We start from the raw sequence: 25,275 nt of genomic DNA, 5'->3' as shown, positions 1-25,275 counted from the left end.
AGAGAGGCCGACAGAGACACAGACAGAGAGACAGAGACAGACAGAGAGACAGAGACAGACAGAGACACAGAGACACAGACAGAGACACAGACAGAGAGACAGACACAGACAGAGAGGCAGACAGAGACACAGACAGAGAGACAGAGACAGACAGAGAGACAGAGACAGACAGAGAGACAGAAACACAGAGAGACAGAGACACAGAGACACAGAGAGACAGAGACACAGAGAGAGAGACAGAGACACACAGAGAGAGACAGAGACACACAGAGAGAGACAGACACAGAGAGAGAGACAGAGACACAGACAGAGAGACAGAGACACAGACAGAGAGACAGATAGACACAGACAGACAGAAAAAGACAGACACAGACCGAGAGACAGACACAGACCGAGAGAGACAGACACAGAACGAGAGAGACACAGACCAAGAGACAGAGAGACAGAGAGACAGACGGAGAGAAATGCTCTAATAGCCTATCTCTGAGGTCTAGTTAGCAGTTATGTCATTAACATCAACTGTTTGCTCACAATTAAAGCTGAATAAGATAAATACCACTTCCAGTCACAAAATGAATCTGAAAATGTAAAGCTAGTCTGACACAATATGTCAAAGTAATGGGATTAGTATCTACAGTTGAAGTCGGAAGTTTATGTACACTTAAATTGGAGTCAATTATTTACAGACAGATTATTTCACTGTATCACAACTCCAGTGGGTCAGAAGTTTACATACACTAAATTGACTGTGCCTTTCAACAGCTTGGAAAATTCCAGAAGAAGATGTCATGGCTTTGAAAGCTTCTGATAGGTTAATTGACATAATTTGAGTCAATTGGAGGTGTACCTGTGGATGTATTTCAAGGCCTACCTTCAAAGTCAGGGCCTCTTTGCTTGACATAAAAAACATTTGTAGACCTCCACAAGTCTGGTTCACCCTTGGGAGCAATTTCCAAACGCCTGAAGGTACCACGTTCATCTGTACAAACAATAGTACGCAAGAATAAACACCATGGGACCATGCAGCCGTCGTACCGCTCAGGAAGGAGACGCCTTCTGTCTCTTCGAGATGAACGTACTTTGGTGCGAAAAGTGTAAATCAATCCCAGAACACCAGCAAAGGACCTTGTGAAGATGCTGGAGGAAACAGGTACAAAAGTATCTATATCCACAGTAAAAACGAGTCCTATATCGGCATAACCTGAAAGGCCGCTCAGCAAGGAAGAAGCCACTGCTCCAAAACCTCCATAAAAAAGCCACACTACGGTTTGCAACTGCACATGGGGACAAAGATCGTGCTTTTTGGAGAAATGTCCTCTGGTCTGATAAAACAAAAATAGAACTGTTTGGCCATAATGACCATTGTTATGTTTGGAGGAAAAAGGGGGAGGCTTGCAAGCCGAAGAACACCATCCCAACCGCAAAGCACGGGGGTGGCAGCATCATGTTGTGGGGGTGCTTTGCTCCAGGAGGGACTGGTGCACTTCACAAAATAGATGCCAACATGAGGAAGGAAAATGATGTGGATGTATTGAAGCAACATCTCAAGACATCAGTCAGGAAGTTAAAGCTTGGTTGCAAATGGGTCTTCCAAATGGACAATGACCCCAAGCATACTTCCAAAGTTGTGGCAAAATGGCTTAATTTTAAAGGACAACAAAGTCAAGGTATTGGAGTGGCTATCACAAAGCCCTGATGTCTGTAATTGTGAAAAACTGAGTTTAAATGTATTTGGCTAAGGTGTAAGTAAACTTCCGACTTCAACTGTATCAATCTGCCACCACTACAGTTTCAAAACAAAATGAGCATCAATGAGTCTTTCTAAAGACAGATACATCTCATTTCACACAGTGAAGGAGACAGCTGTGTAGCAGAATTCACATCTCCACAACCCAGGACCTGGCCACTGTAATAACATTACAAAAGACTCCATCCATCGACAGCACAGCCAGGCTGAACGGAGGCGGTCCACAACCCGGAAACTCCACAATAAATATCACATTATACTAGCTGCTCGGAGACTTAATTAGTACAACAACAGATGGCTCAATTGCTGTTTGGGGCGCACACGTTTTTGTCTCATTTGGGAAGAAATGCTCAGCCAATCAGAGAGGAGGATGCAGACGTCTCAAAGCAACCACAAAAAAACACCCTCATGTGTAATACGTTGAAGCGGATGATATTAAGACTGAAGTCAAATTTCCTTTGGTGGAGTTCAGAAAAAGTCATCATGTCTTCATTGATATCTGTTGTGACAGTCTTTTTCATGTTGAAAAGGACAACGTAATAAGTCTTGTGAGCAAAACCAGCATATTCAGCCTTTTGGGTAAAAAATGATTCCCTTGGGACAACACTAATGGGACTCAAGAGTTTAAAGGCACCTATCCAACCTTGTGCAGGCCAGGGGTTATGCCTTTCATGCACCTCACAAAATAATTCCACTTCAGAAATTGTTAAAACGAGTGGCAGTTGTACAGTTGACCCATTTCAGGCCACAGGCTTAAATAATATAGTCAAACTTAATGAACATTTAAGTGTCTTTTAACTCAGTCTTCTGACTAAAGTACAGTTGATGAGACACAGCTGGATATCTGAGCAGAGAGAAAACTGACAATGTGGCTGACAAGACACTTAAACATGTACAATGATGGTATCACTAACTGTTAGGGTATAACTCCTTGATTCAAGGAGATTCATTATTGTGCCGGTGTCTCTGTGCAATCGCCTACAGCAGTGAACTAAAAGGGTTAAGTAATGGCTCTATTTATTTTACATTTTTTGGGGAGAAGATCAGATTTAATATTCCAGATTGTGGCTTCCATCAATGCAATTGTCTGCATCCTTTCCAATCCCCCCATGTATTGTTTTGTATACAGTACCAGTGAAAAGTTGACACACCATGAAATAACACCTATGGAATCACATAGTAACCAAAAAAGTGTTCAACAAATCAAAATATATCTGGATTTGTTTAACACTTTTTTGGTTACTACATGATTCCATATACAGCCCCGTCGATGAGAATGGGGGCGTGCTCGGTCCTCTGTAGCTGCAACTAAACTTCCAATTACCCTCCAATGTCCCACCAGCTAAAACCTACCCTCATCCCAAGTTGCGTTGTTGTCCCAGTGACTGGTCGACCATCCCTGTACACATGGATCCTAGGGCCTTTAAGAGATAGGGGCCCATCCTTTTAAAAAACCACATGGCGACACCTACAGTAATGTCTCTTTTGGTAAACAGCGATCCCACTACTGCACTTAACCCTACAACGAGGAGGATGGCAGACGTGTGTGTGTGTGATGGCTGAAGAGAGGGAATGTCAGTGGCCAGCATAACTCAATAAGAGCAGAGCACTGGGTTGAGATGATGACTGTCACAAGATGAAGGACATAAGTTTGCACTCCCCCAAATAGATTCAATTAGGGCACTTTGTGTGGACGACCATCTCGGCTGAATCCCAAATGACACCTTATTCCCTACATAATTCACTACTTTTGACCAGAGCCCTATAAATCCCAGTCAAAAGTAGTGTTCTAAATAGGGAATAGGGTGCCATTTGGGACACCTTATCAGTACAGATCAAATGATGTAACCCACAATGCCAACGGATTCCCCGCAGGCCCTATTGGCTGACAAATTCTATTAAAAGATTAATGTCTGTTAAGTTTTACCACAAAGAGTGTAAAAAACAACAGCTTTCCTTTGAAGTAAATTTGAGTTTGGCTCCTTTGATCAAAGGATATTCACTCAGCTAATGTCATTTGAACTTTTCTTGATATATAATAACATCAATTAATGATGAGGGGAAACAAAAGGGGTAAACAGCACAGTTGTGAGGTTTACTTTCATTCAAGAGCTATCTCGAGAAACACTACGAAGGCAAAAAGTAAGGTGAATTCTTTCTTGTCTTTTACCAAACACTTGGAGTGCTGCGGCCACCTACTGCAATTATGCCTGTGGAGATCAGGACTATGAGCCAGCGTCCTAGTCCCAGAAAGAGACATGAGGACTATGAGCCAGCGTCCTAGTCCCAGAAAGAGACATGAGGACTATGAGCCAGCGTCCTAGTCCCAGAAAGAGACATGAGGACTATGAGCCAGCGTCCTAGTCCCAGAAAGAGACATGAGGACTATGAGCCAGTGTCCTAGTCCCAGAAAGAGACATGAGGACTATGAGCCAGCGTCCTAGTCCCAGAAAGAGACATGAGGACTATGAGCCAGCGTCCTAGTCCCAGAAAGAGACATGAGGACTATGAGCCAGCGTCCTAGTCCCAGAAAGAGACATGAGGACTATGAGCCAGCGTCCTAGTCCCAGAAAGAGACATGAGGACTATGAGCCAGCATCCTAGTCCCAGAAAGAGACATGAGGACTATGAGCCAGCGTCCTAGTCCCAGAAAGAGACATGAGGACTATGAGCCAGCGTCCTAGTCCCAGAAAGAGACATGAGGACTATGAGCCAGCGTCCTAGTCCCAGACAGAGACATGAGGACTATGAGCCAGCGTCCTAGTCCCAGACAGAGACATGAGGACTATGAGTCAGCATCCTAGTCCCAGAAAGAGACATGAGGACTATGAGCCAGCGTCCTAGTCCCAGAAAGAGACATGAGGACTATGAGCCAGTGTCCTAGTCCCAGAAAGAGACATGAGGACTATGAGCCAGCATCCTAGTCCCAGAAAGAGACATGAGGACTATGAGCCAGCGTCCTAGTCCCAGAAAGAGACATGAGGACTATGAGCCAGTGTCCTAGTCCCAGAAAGAGACATGAGGACTATGAGCCAGCGTCCTAGTCCCAGAAAGAGACATGAGGACTATGAGCCAGCGTCCTAGTCCCAGAAAGAGACATGAGGACTATGAGCCAGTGTCCTAGTCCCAGAAAGAGACATGAGGACTATGAGCCAGCGTCCTAGTCCCAGAAAGAGACATGAGGACTATGAGCCAGCATCCTAGTCCCAGAAAGAGACATGAGGACTATGAGCCAGTGTCCTAGTCCCAGAAAGAGACATGAGGACTATGAGCCAGCATCCTAGTCCCAGAAAGAGACATGAGGACTATGAGTCAGCATCCTAGTCCCAGAAAGAGACATGAGGACTATGAGCCAGTGTCCTAGTCCCAGAAAGAGACATGAGGACTATGAGCCAGCATCCTAGTCCCAGAAAGAGACATGAGGACTATGAGCCAGTGTCCTAGTCCCAGAAAGAGACATGAGGACTATGAGCCAGCATCCTAGTCCCAGAAAGAGACATGAGGACTATGAGCCAGCATCCTAGTCCCAGAAAGAGACATGAGGACTATGAGCCAGCATCCTAGTCCCAGAAAGAGACATGAGGACTATGAGCCAGCATCCTAGTCCCAGAAAGAGACATGAGGACTATGAACCAGCATCCTAGTCCCAGAAAGAGACATGAGGACTATGAGCCAGCATCCTAGTCCCAGAAAGAGACATGAGGACTATGAGCCAGCATCCTAGTCCCAGAAAGAGACATGAGGACTATGAGCCAGCTCCCTAGTCCCAGAACAGAGAGAGGAGACTGTAAACACACAGTAGGTTAGTAATTTTTCCTCACCAGCTGAGGAGTCCGGCGCTGACGGCGGACCAGGTGACACAGCAGGAGTTGGGGCTCTTGCTCTCCTCCTCCTCCTCGTCTTTCCGACAGCAGCACAGGCAGCTCAGGTAAATGGCCAGGCAGAGCAGGTTCAGGCCCAGCCCTGCAGCCACCATACAGGCCAGGAAGATTAATGACTACAGGGAGAGATGGAGAGAGAGAGCGATGGAGAGAGGGGGATATGGAGAGAGGGGGAGATGGAGAGAGAGTATCAGGTATATCCATCCAAGAGGGGGAGCTCAATCATTTCCAGACCCAGGGACACATACTAGCCTGTGGTGACCTAAATGCCAGAACTGGACAGTAACCCAACATTCTCAGCACAAAGGGGGACAAACGCCTACCTGGAGGTGACAACATTCCCTCCCAAATATGCCGCCCTACACACAACTACGACAAAACAACAAACAGCTCCTGCAGTTCTGTCGCACACTGGGTCTGTACAGTGCTTCGTGCAAGGTTGGGGATTAACGGATTACATGTAATTACAGTTACCAATAATACATTGGTAACTGTAATCTGTTACGTTACCAGCAAAAATATTGTAATCATATTACAGATACTTTTGAAAAACTATAATGATTACTTCGTGGATTACTTTTAAATTCAGGACATATATAAATATGTAATAAATAGAAATAAATAAATAGAAATAAATAAATAAATAAATAAATAAATAAATAAATAAATAAATATATATATATATATATATATATTGATTATTGAAGATTATAAACTTGTTGGTTCAAGTCCTGAATGCTGATTGGCTGACAGCCATGGTAAATCAGACATGGGTATGACAAAACATTTATTTTTACTGCTCTAATTACGTTGGTAGCCAGCAATAAGGAACATCTGGGAATAGTGACATATGGCCAATATACCATAGCGAAGGGCTGTATCCAGGCACTCCTCATTGTGTTGTGCATAATTACAGCCCTTAGCTGTGGTATATTGGCCATATAATACACCGCCTCATACACTATTGCTTAAATATAACTTAGAAATGCCTCATGAGCTTAGTTCAACTGCCACACTCAATGAGAACCCAAAATATAAGCCACTTTTCAGTAGTGCTCAAAGCATGCCATTCCATGAGCGCTGCATTTCTTTTTCAACTCATATTAATGAGCCAAATCAGTCATCCATGACAATAAAAACATAAACAGAGTAGGGCTGGCTAATAAGTCCTTAGTTTTGGGTTATACTCAGGTAGAACAATTTGCCTAATCTATACTTCCATATTTCCAAGTCCTATTCTTTTAGATCAAGGGGTATAACATTTATTGGAATGACTGGAATTCTGATAGACTTTGGTTTTTAATGTAAAGATATAATTTAATCGTATTATTATATATAGTAGAGAGCGATGGGTTAGAAGAAGCCTACATAACCAACCCATAAAGTAAAATGTAACATCCATATATGGCCAGCTATGTAAACTTTAACATTTATTTATCCTGTAATGGATGTCGTTCAATTGGTAACATACATTTTTCTCTTCATCGAATGCCTCTTAAATTAAGGGGAAAGTAATCTACAAATCACTGAATGTAATCAGATTAAGTTACTGAGTTTGGGTAATCCAAAAATTACGTTACTGATAAAGATAATTTGACAGGTTACTAGTAACGGATTACATTTAGAAAGTAACCTACCCCTGGCTTCGAGGGACTCTTAAGGTAGGTACACCAACAGCTCATCCCTTGGCAGTAGTACTGTAGATGACTTTATCACTGACCTCAACCCAGAGTCTCTCAGAGCGTTCAGTCAGCCCACTGACACCTCTATCAGATCACAGCAAAATAACATCACTAAGAAAAAAGAAAACAGCTCAATGTGATTAAAGAATCCATAGAATCAAATCACTTCTGTGAAACAAACAACATGAAGAGCTACCTATCCAAAATGGAGATGGATAAACCACTTTTGAAATATGTTTGGCTCTATAACAAAGAGCACCAGCAAAAACATATACATGATCAACTACAAATGTTAGAATCGCTATTAAAGTTTACCAGAACCCATTGGATTCTCCAATTACACTGAAAATATAATCCCTCCAACCCAAATGGTATGGTATCCTAAATGAAATGATGAAACATACAGACCACAAACTCCAATTTGATATACTTAAAGGTCATCCTCAGCTCTGGCATCCTCCCCATATTTGGAAAGAAGGACTGATCACCCAAATACACAAACGTGGAGACAATAACCCCAATAATTATAGTGGAATCTGCGTCAAGAGCAATCTCTGAAAAACCCACTACAGCACAATCAAAATAAATACAATTTGATTTGTCACCGAATACAGTGAAATGCTTACTTACAAGCCCTTAACCAACAGTGCAGTTAAGAAAAATATGTTTACATTTTTTTTTAAATAGCCAAGTAAAAAAAATGATATATACAAATAATTAAACTGCAGCAGTAAAATAACAATAGCGAGGCTATATACAGGGGGTACCGGTACAGAGTCAATGTGCGGGGGCACCTGTTAGTCGAGGTAATTGAGGTAGTATGTACATATAGGTAGATAATGCATAGAAATAAAACAGAGAGGAGCAGCAGGGTAAAAGAGGGTGGGTGGGGGCAATGCAAATAGTCTGAGTAGCCATTTGATTAGCTGCTGAGGAGGCTATAACTTGGGGGTAGAAGCTGTTAGGAAGCCTTTTGGATCTAGACTTGGCACTCCGGTACCGCTTGCCGTACGGTAGCAGAGAGAACAGAATATGACTAGTGTGGCTGGAGTCTTTGACAATTTTTAGGGCCTTCCTCTGACACCGCCTGATATAGAGGTCCTGGATGGCAGGAAGCTGGGCCCCTGTGATGTACTGGGCAGTACTCACTACCCTCTGTACTGCCTTGTGGTCGGAGGCTGAGCAGTGCCAAATCTTTTCAGTCTCTTAGGGGGAATAGGCTTTGTCGTTCCCTCTTCACAACTGTCACAACTGGTGTGTTTGGACCATGATAGTTTGTTGTTGATGTGGACACCAAGGAACTTGAAGCTCTCAACCTGCTCCATTACAGCCCCGTTGATGAAAATGGGGGCACACTCGGTCCTCCTTTTCCTGTAGTTCACAATCATCTGCTTGGTCTTGATCACGTTGAGGGAGAAGTTGTTGTCCTGTCACCACACGGCCAGGTCTCTGACCTCCTCCCTATAGGCGGTCTCATCTTTGTCGGTTTAGACACAGGGTCCTTAGCTTAGTGATGAGCTTTGAGGGCACTATGGTGTTGAACGCTGAGCTGTAGTCAATGAATAGCATTCTCACATAGATGTTCCTTTTGTCCAGGTGGGAAAAGAAATTTTAGGCTCAGTCAGGGACAGGTTGAAAATGTCAGTGAAGACACTTGCCAGTTGGTCAGCGCATTCCTGGTAATCCATCTGGCCCTGCGGCCTTGTGAATGTTGACCTGATTAAAGGTCTTACTCACATCAGCTACGGAGAGTGTGATCACACAGTTGTCCGGAACAGTTGATGCTCTCACGCATCTTTCAGTGTTACTTTCCTCAAAGCAAGCATAGAAGTAATTTAGCAATTTAGCTCATCTGGTAGGGTCGTGTCACTGGGCAGCTCGTGGCTGTTCTTCCCTTTGTAGTCTGTAATAGTTTTCAACCCTGCCACATAAGACGACCGTCGGGGCCGGTGTAGTACGATTTAATCTTAGTCCTGTATTGACTCTTTGCCTGCTTGATGGTCCGTCGGAGCGCATAGCTGGATTTCTTATAAGCTTTCGGGTCAGAGTCCCATTCCTTGAAAGTGGCAGCTCTAGCCTTTAGCTCAGTGCGGATGCTGCCTGCAATACATGGCTTCTGGTTGGGGTATGTACGTACAGTCACTGTGGGGATGATGTCATCAATGCACTTATTGATGAAGCCAGTGACTGATGTGGTGTACTCCTCAATGCCATTGGAAGAATCCTGGAACATATTACAGTCTGTGCTAGCAAAACAGTCTTGTAGTTTAGCATCTGCGTCATCTGACCACTTTTTTATAGACCGAGTCACTGATGCTTCCTGCTTTAGGTTTTACTTGTAAGCAGGAATCAGGAGGATAGAATTATGGTCAGATTTGCCAAATGGAGGGTGAGGGAGAGCTTTGTACGCATCTCTGTGTGTGTAGGAAAGGTGAATTATTTACGTTTTCCTGCATTAAAGACCCCAGCCACTAGGAGCGCCACCTCTGGATGAGTGTTTTCCTGTTTGCTTATGGCCGTATATACAGCTCATTTAGTGCAGTCTTAGTGCCAGCATCGGTTAGTGGTGGTAAATAGACAGCTATGAATAATATAGATGAAAACTCTCTTGGTAAATATTGTGGTCGACAGCTTATCATGAGATACTCTACCTCAGGCGAGCAAAACCTTGAGACATCCTTAGAGTTTGTGCACCAGCTGTTGTTTTCAAATATACACAGACCACACCCCCTTGTCTTACCAGAGGCAGCTGATCTATCCTGCCAAAAAAGCATAAAACCCGCCAGCTGTATGTTATTCATGTCATCGTTCAGCCACGACTCGGTGAAACATAAGATATTACAGTTCTTCATGTCTCGTTGGTAGGATATACGTGCTCAGAGTTTGTCTATTTTATTATCCAGTGATTGTACGTTGGCTAATAGGAACGATAGTAAAGGCAGATTACCAACTCGCTGTCGGATCCTTACGTCCCCGATATCTCCGTCTCTTTCTCCTGCGAATGATGGGGATGATGGCCTTGTCTGGTGTCTGGAGTAAATCTGTTGCGTCTAACTCGTTAAAGAATTTGTTTAAATCCAGTATGAGGTGAGTAATCGCTGTCCTGATATCTAGAAGCTCTTTTCGGTCATAAGAGACGGTGACAGAAACATTATGTACAAGATGAGTAACAAATATGCAGAAAAACATACACAATAGCACAATTTATTAGAGGACCGTTAAACGGCAGCCATCTCTTCCGGCACCATTATTAACAGCAGACTTCAACATTTCCTCAGTGAAAACAATGTCCTGAGCAAATGTCTAATTGGCTTCCTACCAAAACACCATATGACAGACCACATATTACATTATTAAAGTCAATGTCTACAAACAACATGTGTGCAGTTAAAAAAAAGTGTAATAAACACAGATTTCTTTCCTTAGGGCCGTGGGGTAAGACAGGGATGCAGCTTGAGCCTCATCCGCTTCAACATGTATATGAATGAATTGTCGAGGGCAATAGAAGTCTGCAACACCTGGCCTCACCCTACTGGACTTGGAAATCAAATGTCTACTGTTTGCTGATGATCTGGTGCTTCTGTCCCCAACCTACAGCAGCACCTAGATCTTCTGCACAGATTCTGTCAGACCTGGGCCCTGACAGTAAATCTCAGTAAGACCAAAACAATGGTGTTCCAAAAAAGGTCCAGTTCCCAGGACCACGAATACACATTTTATCTAGACACTGTTGCCCTAGAGCAGAGTCCCCTCAGCAAGCTGGTTCTGGGGATCTGTTCACAAACACAAACAGACCCCATATAGCCCCAGGACAGCAACACAATTAGACCCAACCAAATTATGAGGAAGCAAAAAGATAACTATTTGACACACTGGAAAGTATCAACCAAAAAAACGGCGCAAATTGGAATGTACCTCTGACCCTAAACAGAGACTACAGTGGCAGAATACCTGAACACTGACTACCCAAAATTAAGAAACTCCTTGACTATGTACAGACTATTGAGCGAGGCTACCATAGGCAGACCTGGCTCTCAAGAGAAGACAGGTTCGTGTCCACTGCCCACAAAATGAGGTGGAAACCAAACTGGGCTTCTTAACCACCTGACAAATGTATGACCATATTAGAGACATATATTTCCCACAGAATTTGAAAACAACTCAAACATTGATAAACTCCCATATCTGCGAAATGCCACAACGTGCAATCACAGCATCAAGATTTGTGGCCCGCCGCCATGAGAAAATGGCAACCAGTGGAGCACAAACAGCATTGTAAATACAACCTTGATTTATCTGTTTATATATCTTCATCTACTATTCATATTACAACCAGAGCTGCTAATAACACTTCTAGATCTTTTCAACATTTTTGAGTGCAATATTTACAGTTAAATTCAAATAGTTTTGTTGATGTTTTGTGTCTTCTCAATTTTGTTTATTTCACTTGCTTTGGCAATGTAAACACATTTCCCACGCCAATAAAGCCCAATTAAATTGAATCGAGAGAGAGAGAGCGGGAGCGAGGGAGAGAGAGGAGCGAGGGAGATGAGAGGAGGAGTGAGGGAGATGGAGAGAGACATTTTAGATTTAATCTCTTTTAGCATTTGTTTGGTTTGCATACTGATGCATACGTACATTAACACTCTCAGATCCTCTGAGGATCCAGATAAAGATTGAAGCTTTGATGACGACAGTCAGAGTGGGACGAAAGTAGAGTACCCTGCATAGGATCCTTTTTTACCTTCAGTTCCATTTAGGCCTCATACTCCTTATCTCTCCCCCCTCCCTCGATCCCTCCCTTCTTCAGAGAGAGGTGAAGGGACAAGGACCCAGACAGAAACGCCAGACAGAAATACCAGACAGAAAGCCCAGACAGAGACACCAGACAGAAAGCCCAGACAGAAATGCCAGACAGAAATGCCAGACAGAGACACCAGACAGAAATGCCAGACAGAAATGCCAGACAGAGACACCAGACAGAAAGCCCAGACAGAAATGCCAGACAGAACGCCCAGACAGAGACACCAGACAGAAAGCCCAGACAGAAACGCCAGACAGAAAGCCCAGACAGAAACGCCAGACAGAAAGTGGGATTTGTTACATATTATTATCCTTGTCTGTCTGTTTACATACTGTGATGATGTCACCTGTTCTGTAATACCATTGAGGGCATTACAGTTATAGCTGTTCCCCCTCCTAATCCTCCACCCCCACCTCCATCTGTTGAGAAGTGAGGGAGGGATGCTTGATGCCTCATTTCCCATTTCACGGCTACATGCCTCTCCTACAGAGAGGGCAAGGTAGGGGGAGACGGGGCTCATCTGGTGAAATCAATATTCAGCTATAAAACACAAGCTGTCCCCAATTCCCCATGTAGTATGCTATTTTAGACAGGGGCCCTGTAGTGCACTATATGGGGGTACCATTTGTGATGCAGCCATACAGGAAGTGTCCAGATGGGGTCAGGTTAATCAAAACACAACAGGATGGAGGGTTAGGAACCCCATCACCACCATCGCCCCTCTTCTTACCCATGTGTCCTACCGCCCACCCATCCCCGTACATGTTTGATGAAACGGTATGTAGAGAGAAACAGTATGTTAGCTGTAGCAGGGGTTTATTGGTGTGTGTGTGTGTGTGTGTGTGTGTGTGTGTGTGTGTGTGTGTGTGTGTGTGTGTGTGTGTGTGTGTGTGTGTACAGAGGTGTATTCAGACAGGCAGACAGATGACCCTGAGTGATAGAGGGGAGGGGTAACTATTCTGGTGTGAGAAGTGCTCAAAGGGGGGAGGGCGGGAGGGGGTGGGATTGTACAGTGTAATTTAGGTGAGGACATTTAATGAGATGGGGGGTACAGGGGGGAGTACAGGGGGTCTGTGAGTGAGTTGATGGGGGGGGGGACAAATACAAAATTGCCAGGACTGAGCCCATTTGGCTGGGAGAGCCCCCCCACCCCAGCCCCCCTTCCATCGCCATGGCTACGGACAGGTTTGTTGGTTGCCTGCCTAGGCAGGACTGAGGACGAGTGAAAAGGGAATTATCACTCCCAGCCTTATTTGAATTAGACAGGCAGCCCTGCTGAAACGAAACACACTGCATCTTGGGGAGGGACGGGGAAGGAAGGCATATGTGGTGGAGGAGAGAAAAGAGAGAAAATGGAACACAGTGAGGAGAGGGCTGAGGCATTCAGTTAATAAACTAACATTATGGACAGCTGGATAGTTGATTCAGTGTCTGCATTCTCCACTGTCTTTCTCACTCTCCCTTCACTGCTCACTTTTCTCTCATGTAAAAGAGTGAATAATGGATCACCTGTACTCTGAGTCGGTGAGCTGGGACACACACACATACACAAGGAAGAAACCATCACAAACCACCACAGAGGCATCAGAGTAAAACATAATTTTAAAGCGAATAGCTTGATAATTCTCCCTGAAAACACAATGCCAGAAACACACACCACTATTCATACCATAATACAATTTCAGACTAATAAAATAATCTTACTCCAATGTGCTACGTTTCATCCATCATCAGTAACTTGTTTTACTACAGAAATAAAAAGGTCAGCGTCAATAGGTTTCCTTTACACAGCAACGCCCTCCAGAGAGAGAGAGAGAAGAGGGGGCAGGGAGGCAGGGAGGGGGGCAGGAGTGGGGTGTGATGAGGATATGGGAGAACAAAAAAGGTGCTGCAGCCACAGCAATGATGAGCGTAACTAACAGCCCAGCTTCTCAGGACTGTGTCGTTGTGTAGACCCACAATATGGATAACACAGTCCAGTCTCCTTCCATTCATTCCTGTCGGGTTAACTGACTTCATGTCTAGAGCAGTGTTAAGGCGGCAACATGCTTCCATGAATAGCCTCCATCATTTATAGGCTGAGGCTGGACAGGAACAGCCGGCACTGAGCTCTCATACACACTGCCCCAAGGGAGCATGGGACTGTTTGGGCAAAAGAGGCAACTAATAACCCTGTGACAAATTCTCCCAAGAGGCAACGGGAGAGTGGTTTACATTACAATCCTGCTCACAGTACACAGCCTTTAGAGGTAGACTGATGATGAATGTGAGAACACAGGCATAGATATGTGACATCAAGCATTATGTGGGGTGGCAGATAGCCTAGTGGTTAGAGCGTTGGGCCGGTAACCGAAAGGTTGCTAGATCGAATCCCCGAGCTGGCAAGGTAAGAAACTCTATTGTTCTGCCCCTGAACAAGGCACTGTTCCTAGGCGTCATTGTGAATAAGAATTTGTTCTTAACGGACTTGCCGAGTTAAATAAAGGTTAAAAAAAATCCTCATCAACACAGAAAGCATACTGTAGAAATCTAACAGTGTGGCCGAGGTCCAGTCTTAGACAGTTCTAATAGCCTAGGTCCAGTCACAGCCAGTTCTAACAGCCTCGCCTAGGTCCAGTCACAGCCAGTTCTAACAGCCTCTAGGTCCAGTCACAGCCAGTTCTAACAGCCTCTAGGTCCAGTCACAGCCAGTTCTAACAGCCTAGGTCCAGTCACAGCCAGTTCTAACAGCCTCTAGGTCCAGTCACAGCCAGTTCTAACAGCCTCTAGGTCCAGTCACAGCCAGTTCTAACAGCTTAGAGCCAGTTCTAACAGCCTAGGTCCAGTCACAGCCAGTTCTAACAGCCTAGGTCCAGTCACAGCCAGTTCTAACAGCTTAGAGCCAGTTCTAGCAGCCTAGCCTAGAGCCAGTTCTAACAGCCTAACCTAGGTCCAGTCACAGCCAATTCTAACAGCCTAGAGCCAGTTCTAACAGACTCTAGGTCCAGTCACAGCCAGTTCTAACAGACTCTAGGTCCAGTCACAGCCAGTTCTAACAGACTCTAGGTCCAGTCACAGCCAATTCTAACAGCTTAGAGCCAGTTCTAACAGACTCTAGGTCCAGTCACAGCCAGTTCTAACAGACTCTAGGTCCAGTCACAGCCAGTTCTAACAGACTCTAGGTCCAGTCACAGCCAGTTCTAACAGACTCTAGGTCCAGTCACAGCCAATTCTAACAGCTTAGAGCCAGTTCTAACAGACTCTAGGTCCAGTCACAGCCAGTTCTAACAGACTCTAGGTCCAGTCACAGCCAGTTCTAACAGACTCTAGGTCCAGTCACAGCCAATTCTAACAGCTTAGAGCCAGTTCTAACAGACTCTAGGTCCAATCACAGCCAGTTTTAACAGCCTAGCCTAGGTCCAGTCACAGCCAGTTCTAACAGCCTCTAGGTCCAGTCACAGCCAGTTCTAACAGCCGCTAGGTCCAGTCACAGCCAGTTCTAACAGCCGTTAGGTCCAGTCACACCCAGTTTTAAAAGCCTAGCCTAGGTCCAGTCACAGCCAGTTCTAACAGCCTCTATGTCCAGTCACAGCCAGTTCTAACAGGCGCTAGGTCCAGTCACAGCCAGTTCTAACAGCCGCTAGGTCCAGTCACAGCCAGTTCTAACAGCCGCTAGGTCCAGTCACAGCCAGTTCTAACAGCCGTTAGGTCCAGTCACACCCAGTTTTAAAAGCCTAGCCTAGGTCCAGTCACAGCCAGTTCTAACAGCCTCTATGTCCAGTCACAGCCAGTTCTAACAGGCGCTAGGTCCAGTCACAGCCAGTTCTAACAGCCGCTAGGTCCAGTCACAGCCAGTTCTAACAGCCGCTAGGTCCAGTCACAGCCAGTTCTAACAGCCGCTAGGTCCAGTCACAGCCAGTTCTAACAGCTGCTAGGTCCAGTCACAGCCAGTTCTAACAGCCGCTAGGTCCAGTCACAGCCAGTTCTAACAGCTGCTAGGTCCAGTCACAGCCAGTTCTAACAGCCGTTAGGTCCAGTCACAGACAGGGTACTTCATTCAGGCATTTTGCAGACAGTGTACAGAAGTACCTCATTGGTGTTCATTTCAACCATTAAAAATCTCTGATAAAGCGAGAACTTCTCTCATGAAATAGACAAGAGATTAATAGATGCATTTAACATTATCATCACTGCTGCACATAGAAGAGAGAAACATGTCCTTCTGTTTGGGTACATTATCTAAGCAGTATTAAATCATGCTGTGTTCCAGGTTGGAGAGGAGCTCGGAGATATGATGTGAGAGCCAAGCCCCGTGGCTCTGTCTTCCTCCTAGGCACCAACAGCAGTGCTGTGATGTGTGTGCACATGCGTTGTGTATGCAGGTGGTGAACATCTGTGTGTAGGTGGATAGAGGCCAGTCCCCAGGCACTGTGCGCTCTACATTGGACAGTGGCATCCACTGATGAGGGCAGGGGTGCAGTGAAATGTGTTGTTTTACAGGGTCAGCCATAGTAGTATGATAGGTGCAGTGAAATGTGTTGTTTTACAGGGTCAGCCATAGTAGTATGATAGGTGCAGTGAAATGTGTTGTTTTACAGGGTCAGCCATAGTAGTATGATAGGTGCAGTGAAATGTGTTGTTTTACAGGGTCAGCCATAGTAGTATGATAGGTGCAGTGAAATGTGTTGTTTTACAGGGTCAGCCATAGTAGTATGATAGGTGCAGTGAAATGTGTTGTTTTACAGGGTCAGCCATAGTAGTATGATAGGTGCAGTGAAATGTGTTGTTTTACAGGGTCAGCCATAGTAGTATGATAGGTGCAGTGAAATGTGTTGTTGTACAGGGTCAGCCATAGTAGTATGATAGGTGCAGTGAAATGTGTTGTTGTACAGGGTCAGCCATAGTAGTATGATAGGTGCAGTGAAATGTGTTGTTGTACAGGGTCAGCCATAGTAGTATGATAGGTGCAGTGAAATGTGTTGTTTTACAGGGTCAGCCATAGTAGTATGATAGGTGCAGTGAAATGTGTTGTTTTACAGGGTCAGCCATAGTAGTATGATAGGTGCAGTGAAATGTGTTGTTTTACAGGGTCAGCCATAGTAGTATGATAGGTGCAGTGAAATGTGTTGTTTTACAGGGTCAGCCATAGTAGTATGATAGGTGCAGTGAAATGTGTTTTTTACAGGGTCAGCCATAGTAGTATGATAGGTGCAGTGAAATGTGTTGTTTTACAGGGTCAGCCATAGTAGTATGATAGGTGCAGTGAAATGTGTTGTTTTACAGGGTCAGCCATAGTAGTATGATAGGTGCAGTGAAATGTGTTGTTTTACAGGGTCAGCCATAGTAGTATGATAGGTGCAGTGAAATGTGTTGTTGTACAGGGTCAGCCATAGTAGTATGATAGGTGCAGTGAAATGTGTTGTTTTACAGGGTCAGCCATAGTAGTATGATAGGTGCAGTGAAATGTGTTGTTTTACAGGGTCAGCCATAGTAGTATGATAGGTGCAGTGAAATGTGTTGTTGTACAGGGTCAGCCATAGTAGTATGATAGGTGCAGTGAAATGTGTTGTTTTACAGGGTCAGCCATAGTAGTATGATAGGTGCAGTGAAATGTGTTGTTTTACAGGGTCAGCCATAGTAGTATGATAGGTGCAGTGAAATGTGTTGTTTTACAGGGTCAGCCATAGTAGTATGATAGGTGCAGTGAAATGTGTTGTTTTACAGGGTCAGCCATAGTAGTATGATAGGTGCAGTGAAATGTGTTGTTTTACAGGGTCAGCCATAGTAGTATGATAGGTGCAGTGAAATGTGTTGTTTTACAGGGTCAGCCATAGTAGTATGATAGGTGCAGTGAAATGTGTTGTTTTACAGGGTCAGCCATAGTAGTATGATAGGTGCAGTGAAATGTGTTGTTTTACAGGGTCAGCCATAGTAGTATGATAGGTGCAGTGAAATGTGTTGTTTTACAGGGTCAGCCATAGTAGTATGATAGGTGCAGTGAAATGTGTTGTTTTACAGGGTCAGCCATAGTAGTATGATAGGTGCAGTGAAATGTGTTGTTTTACAGGGTCAGCCATAGTAGTATGATAGGTGCAGTGAAATGCATAGGCACTGGATCAGGAACCTTTGATTGTCATGGTGCTCTGACTGCAGAAAGTGCACTATTTCAAACATAACATACTACAGGTAAGTGAAGACCTACACACACTGCCTTGAGAAGATGTTCCGGGAGTTCGGATACAGTTGATGTAGGAAAGATTAATGAATCACAAGGCAGACGAGAGGCAACCCCCTCTTCTCTAAATGCCAACGGAGCTGTTCCACCTCAGTGTGTAACTTCATCCTCCCAGTCTCTACCTTCATCCTCCCAGTCTCTGCCTTCATCCTCCCAGTCTCTGCCTTCATCCTCCCAGTCTCTGCCTTCATCCTCCCAGTCTATGCCTGTTCCACTCTGACACCGAGGGATGTCCTCGGCGGTGTTTCCAGAAGAGTGGACTCGGCTGGGCCTGCCCGTGTACACTCACAGCTGGGACACCATTAAGTCCCCGCGGAGCGTGGGAGGGAGGGAATGGGAGAGCAGAGTGGCCCATGGGTAATGGATGAGACGGGAAGAGAGGGATGGGAAAGGGCTTCTGCCTCCTCCTCTACAGTACTGCATCACTGCTACAACTCAATGTTAAAAGGCCTTGGCGAATTTGCCACGCTAGCCTGCACCACATTCCTCAACACAAACAGCTAGTCTCTGGGGGTAAACGAGGTGGTGTGTGTATGTGTGCTTGTGTGGCGCGTGTATGTGTGTGAGAAAAATGACTTTAGTATTGTCACCAACCTTGGGCTATATTCTTCAACCGCTTTCATATAGGATTTAGGGTATTTTGTCTATAAAAAAAAATTGGCCAATGTTTACATGGCCCCCTTACAAACAGGCCTATTTTACCACATTCTTGCCTGCATAAACCTTTCATACCTCCCGTGTGCATGCCAGCATGCTAGAGACTAGTGTTAGTAGTGGTGTGCAGATGTGGGTGGGCGTCTATTTTAATATACACCATCAAAAATGAATCCATTATTAATTTGTTTAGGCAGGTGCTAAGAAACATTATAAGACAAATAACATCGATTTTCAAAAGAACAGAATAGTTTGAGTTCAGACAAATTAAATCAATAGTTGGTTATTTTGTTCATTAAAACAGACCAGACACACCTACCTACCTGATTACAGTCAACACATATTTGACAGTGAAAACATAAATGGAATAACAGAAAATACAACAAATATTTTTCCCCACATGACTATATTTTTAAATCAGAGCCCAAGGCCCACTCTTTTTGATCCATGTTTCATCTCTTTCCTCACTGCACTTTGTTAGGGACAGGCGTCTCACCTGCATCATATTTTACAACCTGCTGGAGGTGCCTATATGCAGTGAAGCAAAATAACACGCTTTCTTTAGTCTACATCATAGCATGCTAAATGGATCTGATTAGTTATAGATGATCACCTTCACTTGCTCAGCCAGAGAATTAACCAGATATACAGACGGAGATTCAGTGAAACAAAATTATTAGACAAGTCAGTTGATTATCAGACAAGTCAGTGACAAGTTCAGTGACTGAAGAGCAAAATAATCCACTTGTTAAACTACATAACATGGAAAAATCTAATAAATCAGCCAACTAGAGAAGATGATCAAGAGCAGCACTCACCTCGATTTAGCTAACATTTTCCTAACTTAATTGGAGCCTAATCAATATCCAAACAGAGATTCAGGGAAAACAAAAATCTGACATTTATTGATTGATTAAGACGTCCCCAAGCTTGTCTCAAATCAGCGCAATGGTATGGAAATTATCCTGTAGATGACCACACCAGGTAGGCTATTGCTTCACTTTTAATTACACTGATTGGATGACTTTCAATATAAGTAATTTGATACATGCCTTCAATTGCATTAGTCTACTTTATTCCAATATTTTCACCATTCAAGGATATATATTCCCACAGTAATTCTTTATGGATCCAGCAGGTTGTGGTTAAGAAAACAGCACATGCTTCGTGGTGGACTAAATGATGGGCTATGCGAAGAGATGGGCAAAGTAACATGCCTTGCAAAGTTTTGAACTGTCAGGAAAAGGGTTAACAAGCACTGCCTAGCAACCATCAAGAGCTTAAGAGCATAGAGCCAAAGCCGCCTCAGCATTACGGCTATGTTTCATTCTAAGCCGTAGGCAGAATTTGTTCTTAACTGACTTGCATAGATAAATAAAAGGTTAAATAAAACAAATATAATAATAAAAGTTAATTTGTGGAATTTCTTTCCTTCTTAATGCGTTAATTTCGTTGTGTTAGACTATGAAACATCCACAACGACCATGTTATACTCAATTTCAACCTGCTCGAGGTGAGTTTTAAAAGTGTCTGACGAGATTTTAGAATGCATTTTCATTGATGTCAGAGTGATTAGAGGGACAACAGAGGCCTGAGTACCAGGTCATTAGGACCTGATGGAGGGACAACAGAGCCCTGAGTACCAGGTCATTAGGACCTGATGGAGGGACAACAGAGCCCTGAGTACCAGGTCATTAGGACCTGATGGAGGGACAACAGAGCCCTGAGTACCAGGTCATTAGGACCTGATGGAGGGACAACAGAGCCCTGAGTACCAGGTCATTAGGACCTGATGGAGGGACAACAGAACCCTGAGTACCAGGTCATTAGGACCTGATGGAGGGACAACAGAACCCTGAGTACCAGTTCATTAGGACCTGATGGAGGGACAACAGAACCCTGAGTACCAGGTCATTAGGACCTGATGGAGGTACAACAGAGCCCTGAGTACCAGGTCATTAGGACCTGATGGAGGGACAACAGAACCCTGAGTACCAGGTCATTAGGACCTGATGGAGGGACAACAGAACCCTGAGTACCAGGTCATTAGGACCTGATGGAGGGACAACAGAGCCATGAGTACCAGGTCATTAGGACCTGATGGAGGGACAACAGAGCCCTGAGTACCAGGTCATTAGGACCTGATGGAGGGACAACAGAGCAGTGAGTTCCAGGCCATTAGCAACCCGATGGTTGTTAGCGAGTTGGGTACTACCAACGCATGTCCAGAGTGCATAAGAGGAGATTATCTTGACTCAATGGTCACGTGGAATTTCACTGTGGTCATGACTCGTGACTGATGTGTGACGGTAATATGACCACCGCAACAGCCCTAATCACAGACCTCTTTTTAAACATTGACAAGAATCAATATTGATGCTGACATTACATAACACAGTTCTGTGGGTTAGTACTGTAACTACTGCAGCCACATTTTCCCAGAGCCAAGTCTGCCTGAATAGTATAGTGACTCATCTTGTAAGATCCTGCATTTATCAAGCGTCACAGAGTAAAAGTGCTGATCTAGGATCAGTTTTGACTTTTAGATCATAATGAATCCGATTATTATGGACAGGGAGGGCCTGATCCTAGAGTAGCACTCCTACTCTCATGAATATGGGCCCGGTACTAGGGATGGACAGAAGGACAGGCAGCCCATGTAAACACAACAAAACACCCATCCCCAGCAGCTCCAGAGATGGCAGTAAGGAGATGCTAATCAACAGAACCCTACCTGACTACATGGAATAGAGAGCTCGGTTAGCCAACATTGGAGCATGTGAGAAATGAGAAGTTGGTAACACACTGTTATGTGGGGAAGAGAGGGAGAGAGATAGTTCAGATAGCGAGATGGAGGGAGACAGGGGTAGAGGATGAGAGCGGATAGTGAAAAAGAGCGAGAAAGACAGAGCGAGAAAGACAGAGCGAGAAAGCGACAGACACAGCAAATCTGCAATGCCAGATGAAAAGATTGACATTCTTGCCGACAATTCTATAGTGCTTTTCCTTTCCAACCAGACTAACAGTGTTTGTTCATTTGTAACCTCATTACACATATGGCAAGTGGACTTGTGGGAAGTACAGTAATCCATCTGTGGGCCCTTATAGCTATTCTCACCACAGTTTGAAACCTCAAGGAGAGACAGAGCCCACAGAAACAAGGGGGAAAAACTAATTTAAACTCAGAGGCAGAAACAACTTTATCGACAGTCAAACAAACAGACGGACAATCCAACAAGCGCAGCTAGAGGGAATACAATGATCATACTTCAGACAAACCATGCTGAGGCCTAAACCGCTAGGCCAAAACTAGCAGCGTTCAGGTCGTCTTTTTCCCAGGAGAAAGACAGCAACAAATGTAGTTCCACAACAGTAGAGTGATAGGGGTCAAGGGTTAAAACTATCCCATCACAACCCTACCACATGAGCCAGACAAAGTCAGCCATTGAGTGAAAAGGTAATTGAAGAAAGTCAAGAAAGCTATGCGATCAAATGAGCATCTTCATTAAGCAACTTGTCACATGTTTAAACTGCAATGATTGTCATACGATAAACAACAATATAACTATGACTACAATAAGGAATACGGCCACAAAATAGCAGTTCCACTGGATGTTTGGAATTCAAAAGAGCACTAAGTTGTTTGACGTCATCACATCACCTCTAAGGACATAGGCTAAGCTCAGTGAGGACTTTAATAAAAATAAAGACATCACATGAAAAGACATCATTTCTACATCGGAAGGACAAACATGTTTTTTCCTCATAACTTCAGCCACAAGAACCCCTATCCCATATCATAGTATGTCTGCTGTTGACTTAACACCATGCTGTTCATTTCAATGGCTGACACACAGTGGTTGTTTCATCTATTACAAGATGGGGAGAGAAGTAGGAGAGTGAGTGAGGGAGAGATGAGAGAACAACTGATAAACAGATGAAGGGAGCGAGGGAGCGGAGGGATGAAGACAAAAGGAAGGAGGAAGGGATTGTTTGGAGGCACTGAAGTGGAACATTATTCCCAAGGAGAAGGCAAAGCCATTGAGGCAGAAAGATCGATGTGTGTGTGTGTAAAAGGGTGTGTGTATGAGCGTGGACAACGTCTGCGGTCGCCAGACATCTTTTATCCCGATTCAATCGATTCTCCTTTCAGCCAGGGATGCCTGGGAGTCTAGGCGTCTTCAAACAGCCCAGCGGATGAAGAGGGGTCAACTGAAACCAAGTCCTCTGCAATTATATAGACAACAGTCAGTCTATGAAGTGGTTAGACAACAGTCAGTCTATGTATTCAGTCAGCCTGGTTTAACCAGTCTATAGGCTACTGTGTTCTACAGTGGGCCACAGACAGAGAGCAGGCCTGTTTGTCTGGATGAGCTAATCTGATAGATTTATCAGTGTACTGAGTATAGTTGAAAGGTCAGTGAGTGGCTGACCCTCTCCTTGTCATCCCTGGGTTATTAAGTTGGATAAGGTCATAACATGTGACTAATTTTGTCATTTGAACATGGGATGTTGACTAACAACGCTCTAGTGTGGGCCATGCCCTGTGCAATCTGCACGCCTCTCTAACCGGCGGTGTATAAAACAACCACGTTGTGGAAGCCCAGTCAAGCCAAATGATAACTTGAAATGGGCACGCACAGTTTGAATGTTCACTGACAGTTGTGAGTCAGTCGTCAAGTTAGGCTTCTGACCTTATTGAGTCAGTGGGACAGATGTTTGGATAGCCTAATCTACTGTTGGCCACCTGACAGGATATGACATCAAAGTTGTTGTGGTGCAGAAACAACATTAGAGGACCTGAGGGACCACTGGATGGACTAATAGGGTAAAATAAGTGCACTATATAGGGAATAGGGTGCCATTTTGGACGCAAACAGACATTTGTACATAATGTTGTGGAGGCTTGACTCAGCAGCCTAAGTGTTTCCATGCGGGACATTAGCATCCATTCCATTCATTACTTACCAGTTAGGCGTATTACCAGTTGTTTCTGCCAAAAGACTAAGATATTCAACAAATCAATGATGTAATAATGGTGGTAACAGCTGGCTCTCCATGCCTCAGTCATGGGCCTCTCGTGACGTCTGATCAAGCTGGCTTCCATAATGCAAACAGAAGCAGACACCACTAACAGTGTTGAGTCAAAGAGGAGAGGAAGAAGAAGAACATGGACAGAGACACTTTGACCCTTCCATTCCTCTCAGTTATGAACAGATGTTTCTCCCTCTCTGATGCACCCACACACTGAGGCAGGCAGGCAATGCGATATGAGGAGAAATTGAGCCCTGACCTATTTTTGTGAGAACTCTTTTTGGGTTGTGTCCTCCTTCTTCCCATTCTGGTGAGTGAGATGAGGAGCAGAACAGATCTTACAGCAGGAAACGCAACGCTTGCTGTGGCCAAAATGACTATCGCATGACTAAAATTATTTGTCTCTTTCCACAGACAAGTCTATTTGTATAGGAGACAGACATGCATACTAGCTCTCTAAAATTCCTCAGCTTCTGCACAGACATGTAACAAAAGTCAAAAGACTCATACCAAACAGAAGACATGACGATAAATCAATATAATAATCTGTTTGTCCGTAGAGTGCATGAGCATTAGACTAAATTACCATGGAGGAAAATTCTGTAGTTCATTAATTTCTCAGGTCAGGTGATTCACAAGACTAGAGCCCCATTTACAGTGTCCAATGGAGAGTGAGAATCTACAGGCCAGGCATATGTGAGAATCAGCCATCCTTTCCATAATATACACACACACACAAACATGCACACACACACACACACACACACACACACACACACACACACACACACACACACACACACACACACACACACACACACACACACACACACACAAACAGGCAAGCACATGCACACTAAACCCATCAGAAAGAAAGCGTCCTTTAGTAAGACTGTGACCCTTGCATTCCACTTCATTCTGTGGGCCTCAGCCAACCAGAGGAATTCAAACATTGGCTCTGCTCAAACTGGCCAATTACAGCTCATTCTGATGTGGAGTCTGAGTCATGCACGGGGGGCCACTTAATAACCTCCCTCTACAGACTCTCCACTGTGTGGAGAGATCGATGCCAGCAATATCTAATAAAGTTGAGTAGAGACTAGAGAGAGAATTGCATTAAGAGTGAGAGCTACTTCATCTTTTTAGGATACTATCTGTCTTACCTAATTGGAATTGTTTATCATCTAACACAAAGTGTTCTATGTTGAATAGGCAAACAGTTTGTTCTGTCACGATAGCACTGTCTGTAGAAAGGCATC

The 25,275-nt window shown here is 44.3% G+C and overlaps 1 protein-coding gene across 4 annotated transcripts in view; it reads right to left on the bottom strand.

Annotated features, from left to right (window-relative positions):
* Positions 1 to 25,275, bottom strand: part of LOC135511572 (protein tweety homolog 2-like) — a 111,823-nt gene that overhangs the window by 75,097 nt on the left and 11,451 nt on the right. For 3 of the 4 annotated variants that reach the window (XM_064933058.1, XM_064933056.1, XM_064933059.1), the window contains one exon: positions 5,569 to 5,744. In XM_064933058.1, the coding sequence (XP_064789130.1) occupies positions 5,569 to 5,744 (176 nt within the window). Of the gene's footprint in view, positions 1 to 5,568; positions 5,745 to 7,265; positions 7,422 to 25,275 lie in introns of all 4 variants that reach the window. The other variant, XM_064933060.1, reaches the window with a different exon arrangement.

Source organism: Oncorhynchus masou, chromosome 24 (assembly GCF_036934945.1).
Source record: "Oncorhynchus masou masou isolate Uvic2021 chromosome 24, UVic_Omas_1.1, whole genome shotgun sequence".
NCBI classification, from domain to species: domain Eukaryota; kingdom Metazoa; phylum Chordata; class Actinopteri; order Salmoniformes; family Salmonidae; genus Oncorhynchus; species Oncorhynchus masou.
The sequence above is the reverse complement of the archived record's forward strand: the minus strand, read 5'-3'. Positions and strand labels throughout refer to the sequence as shown.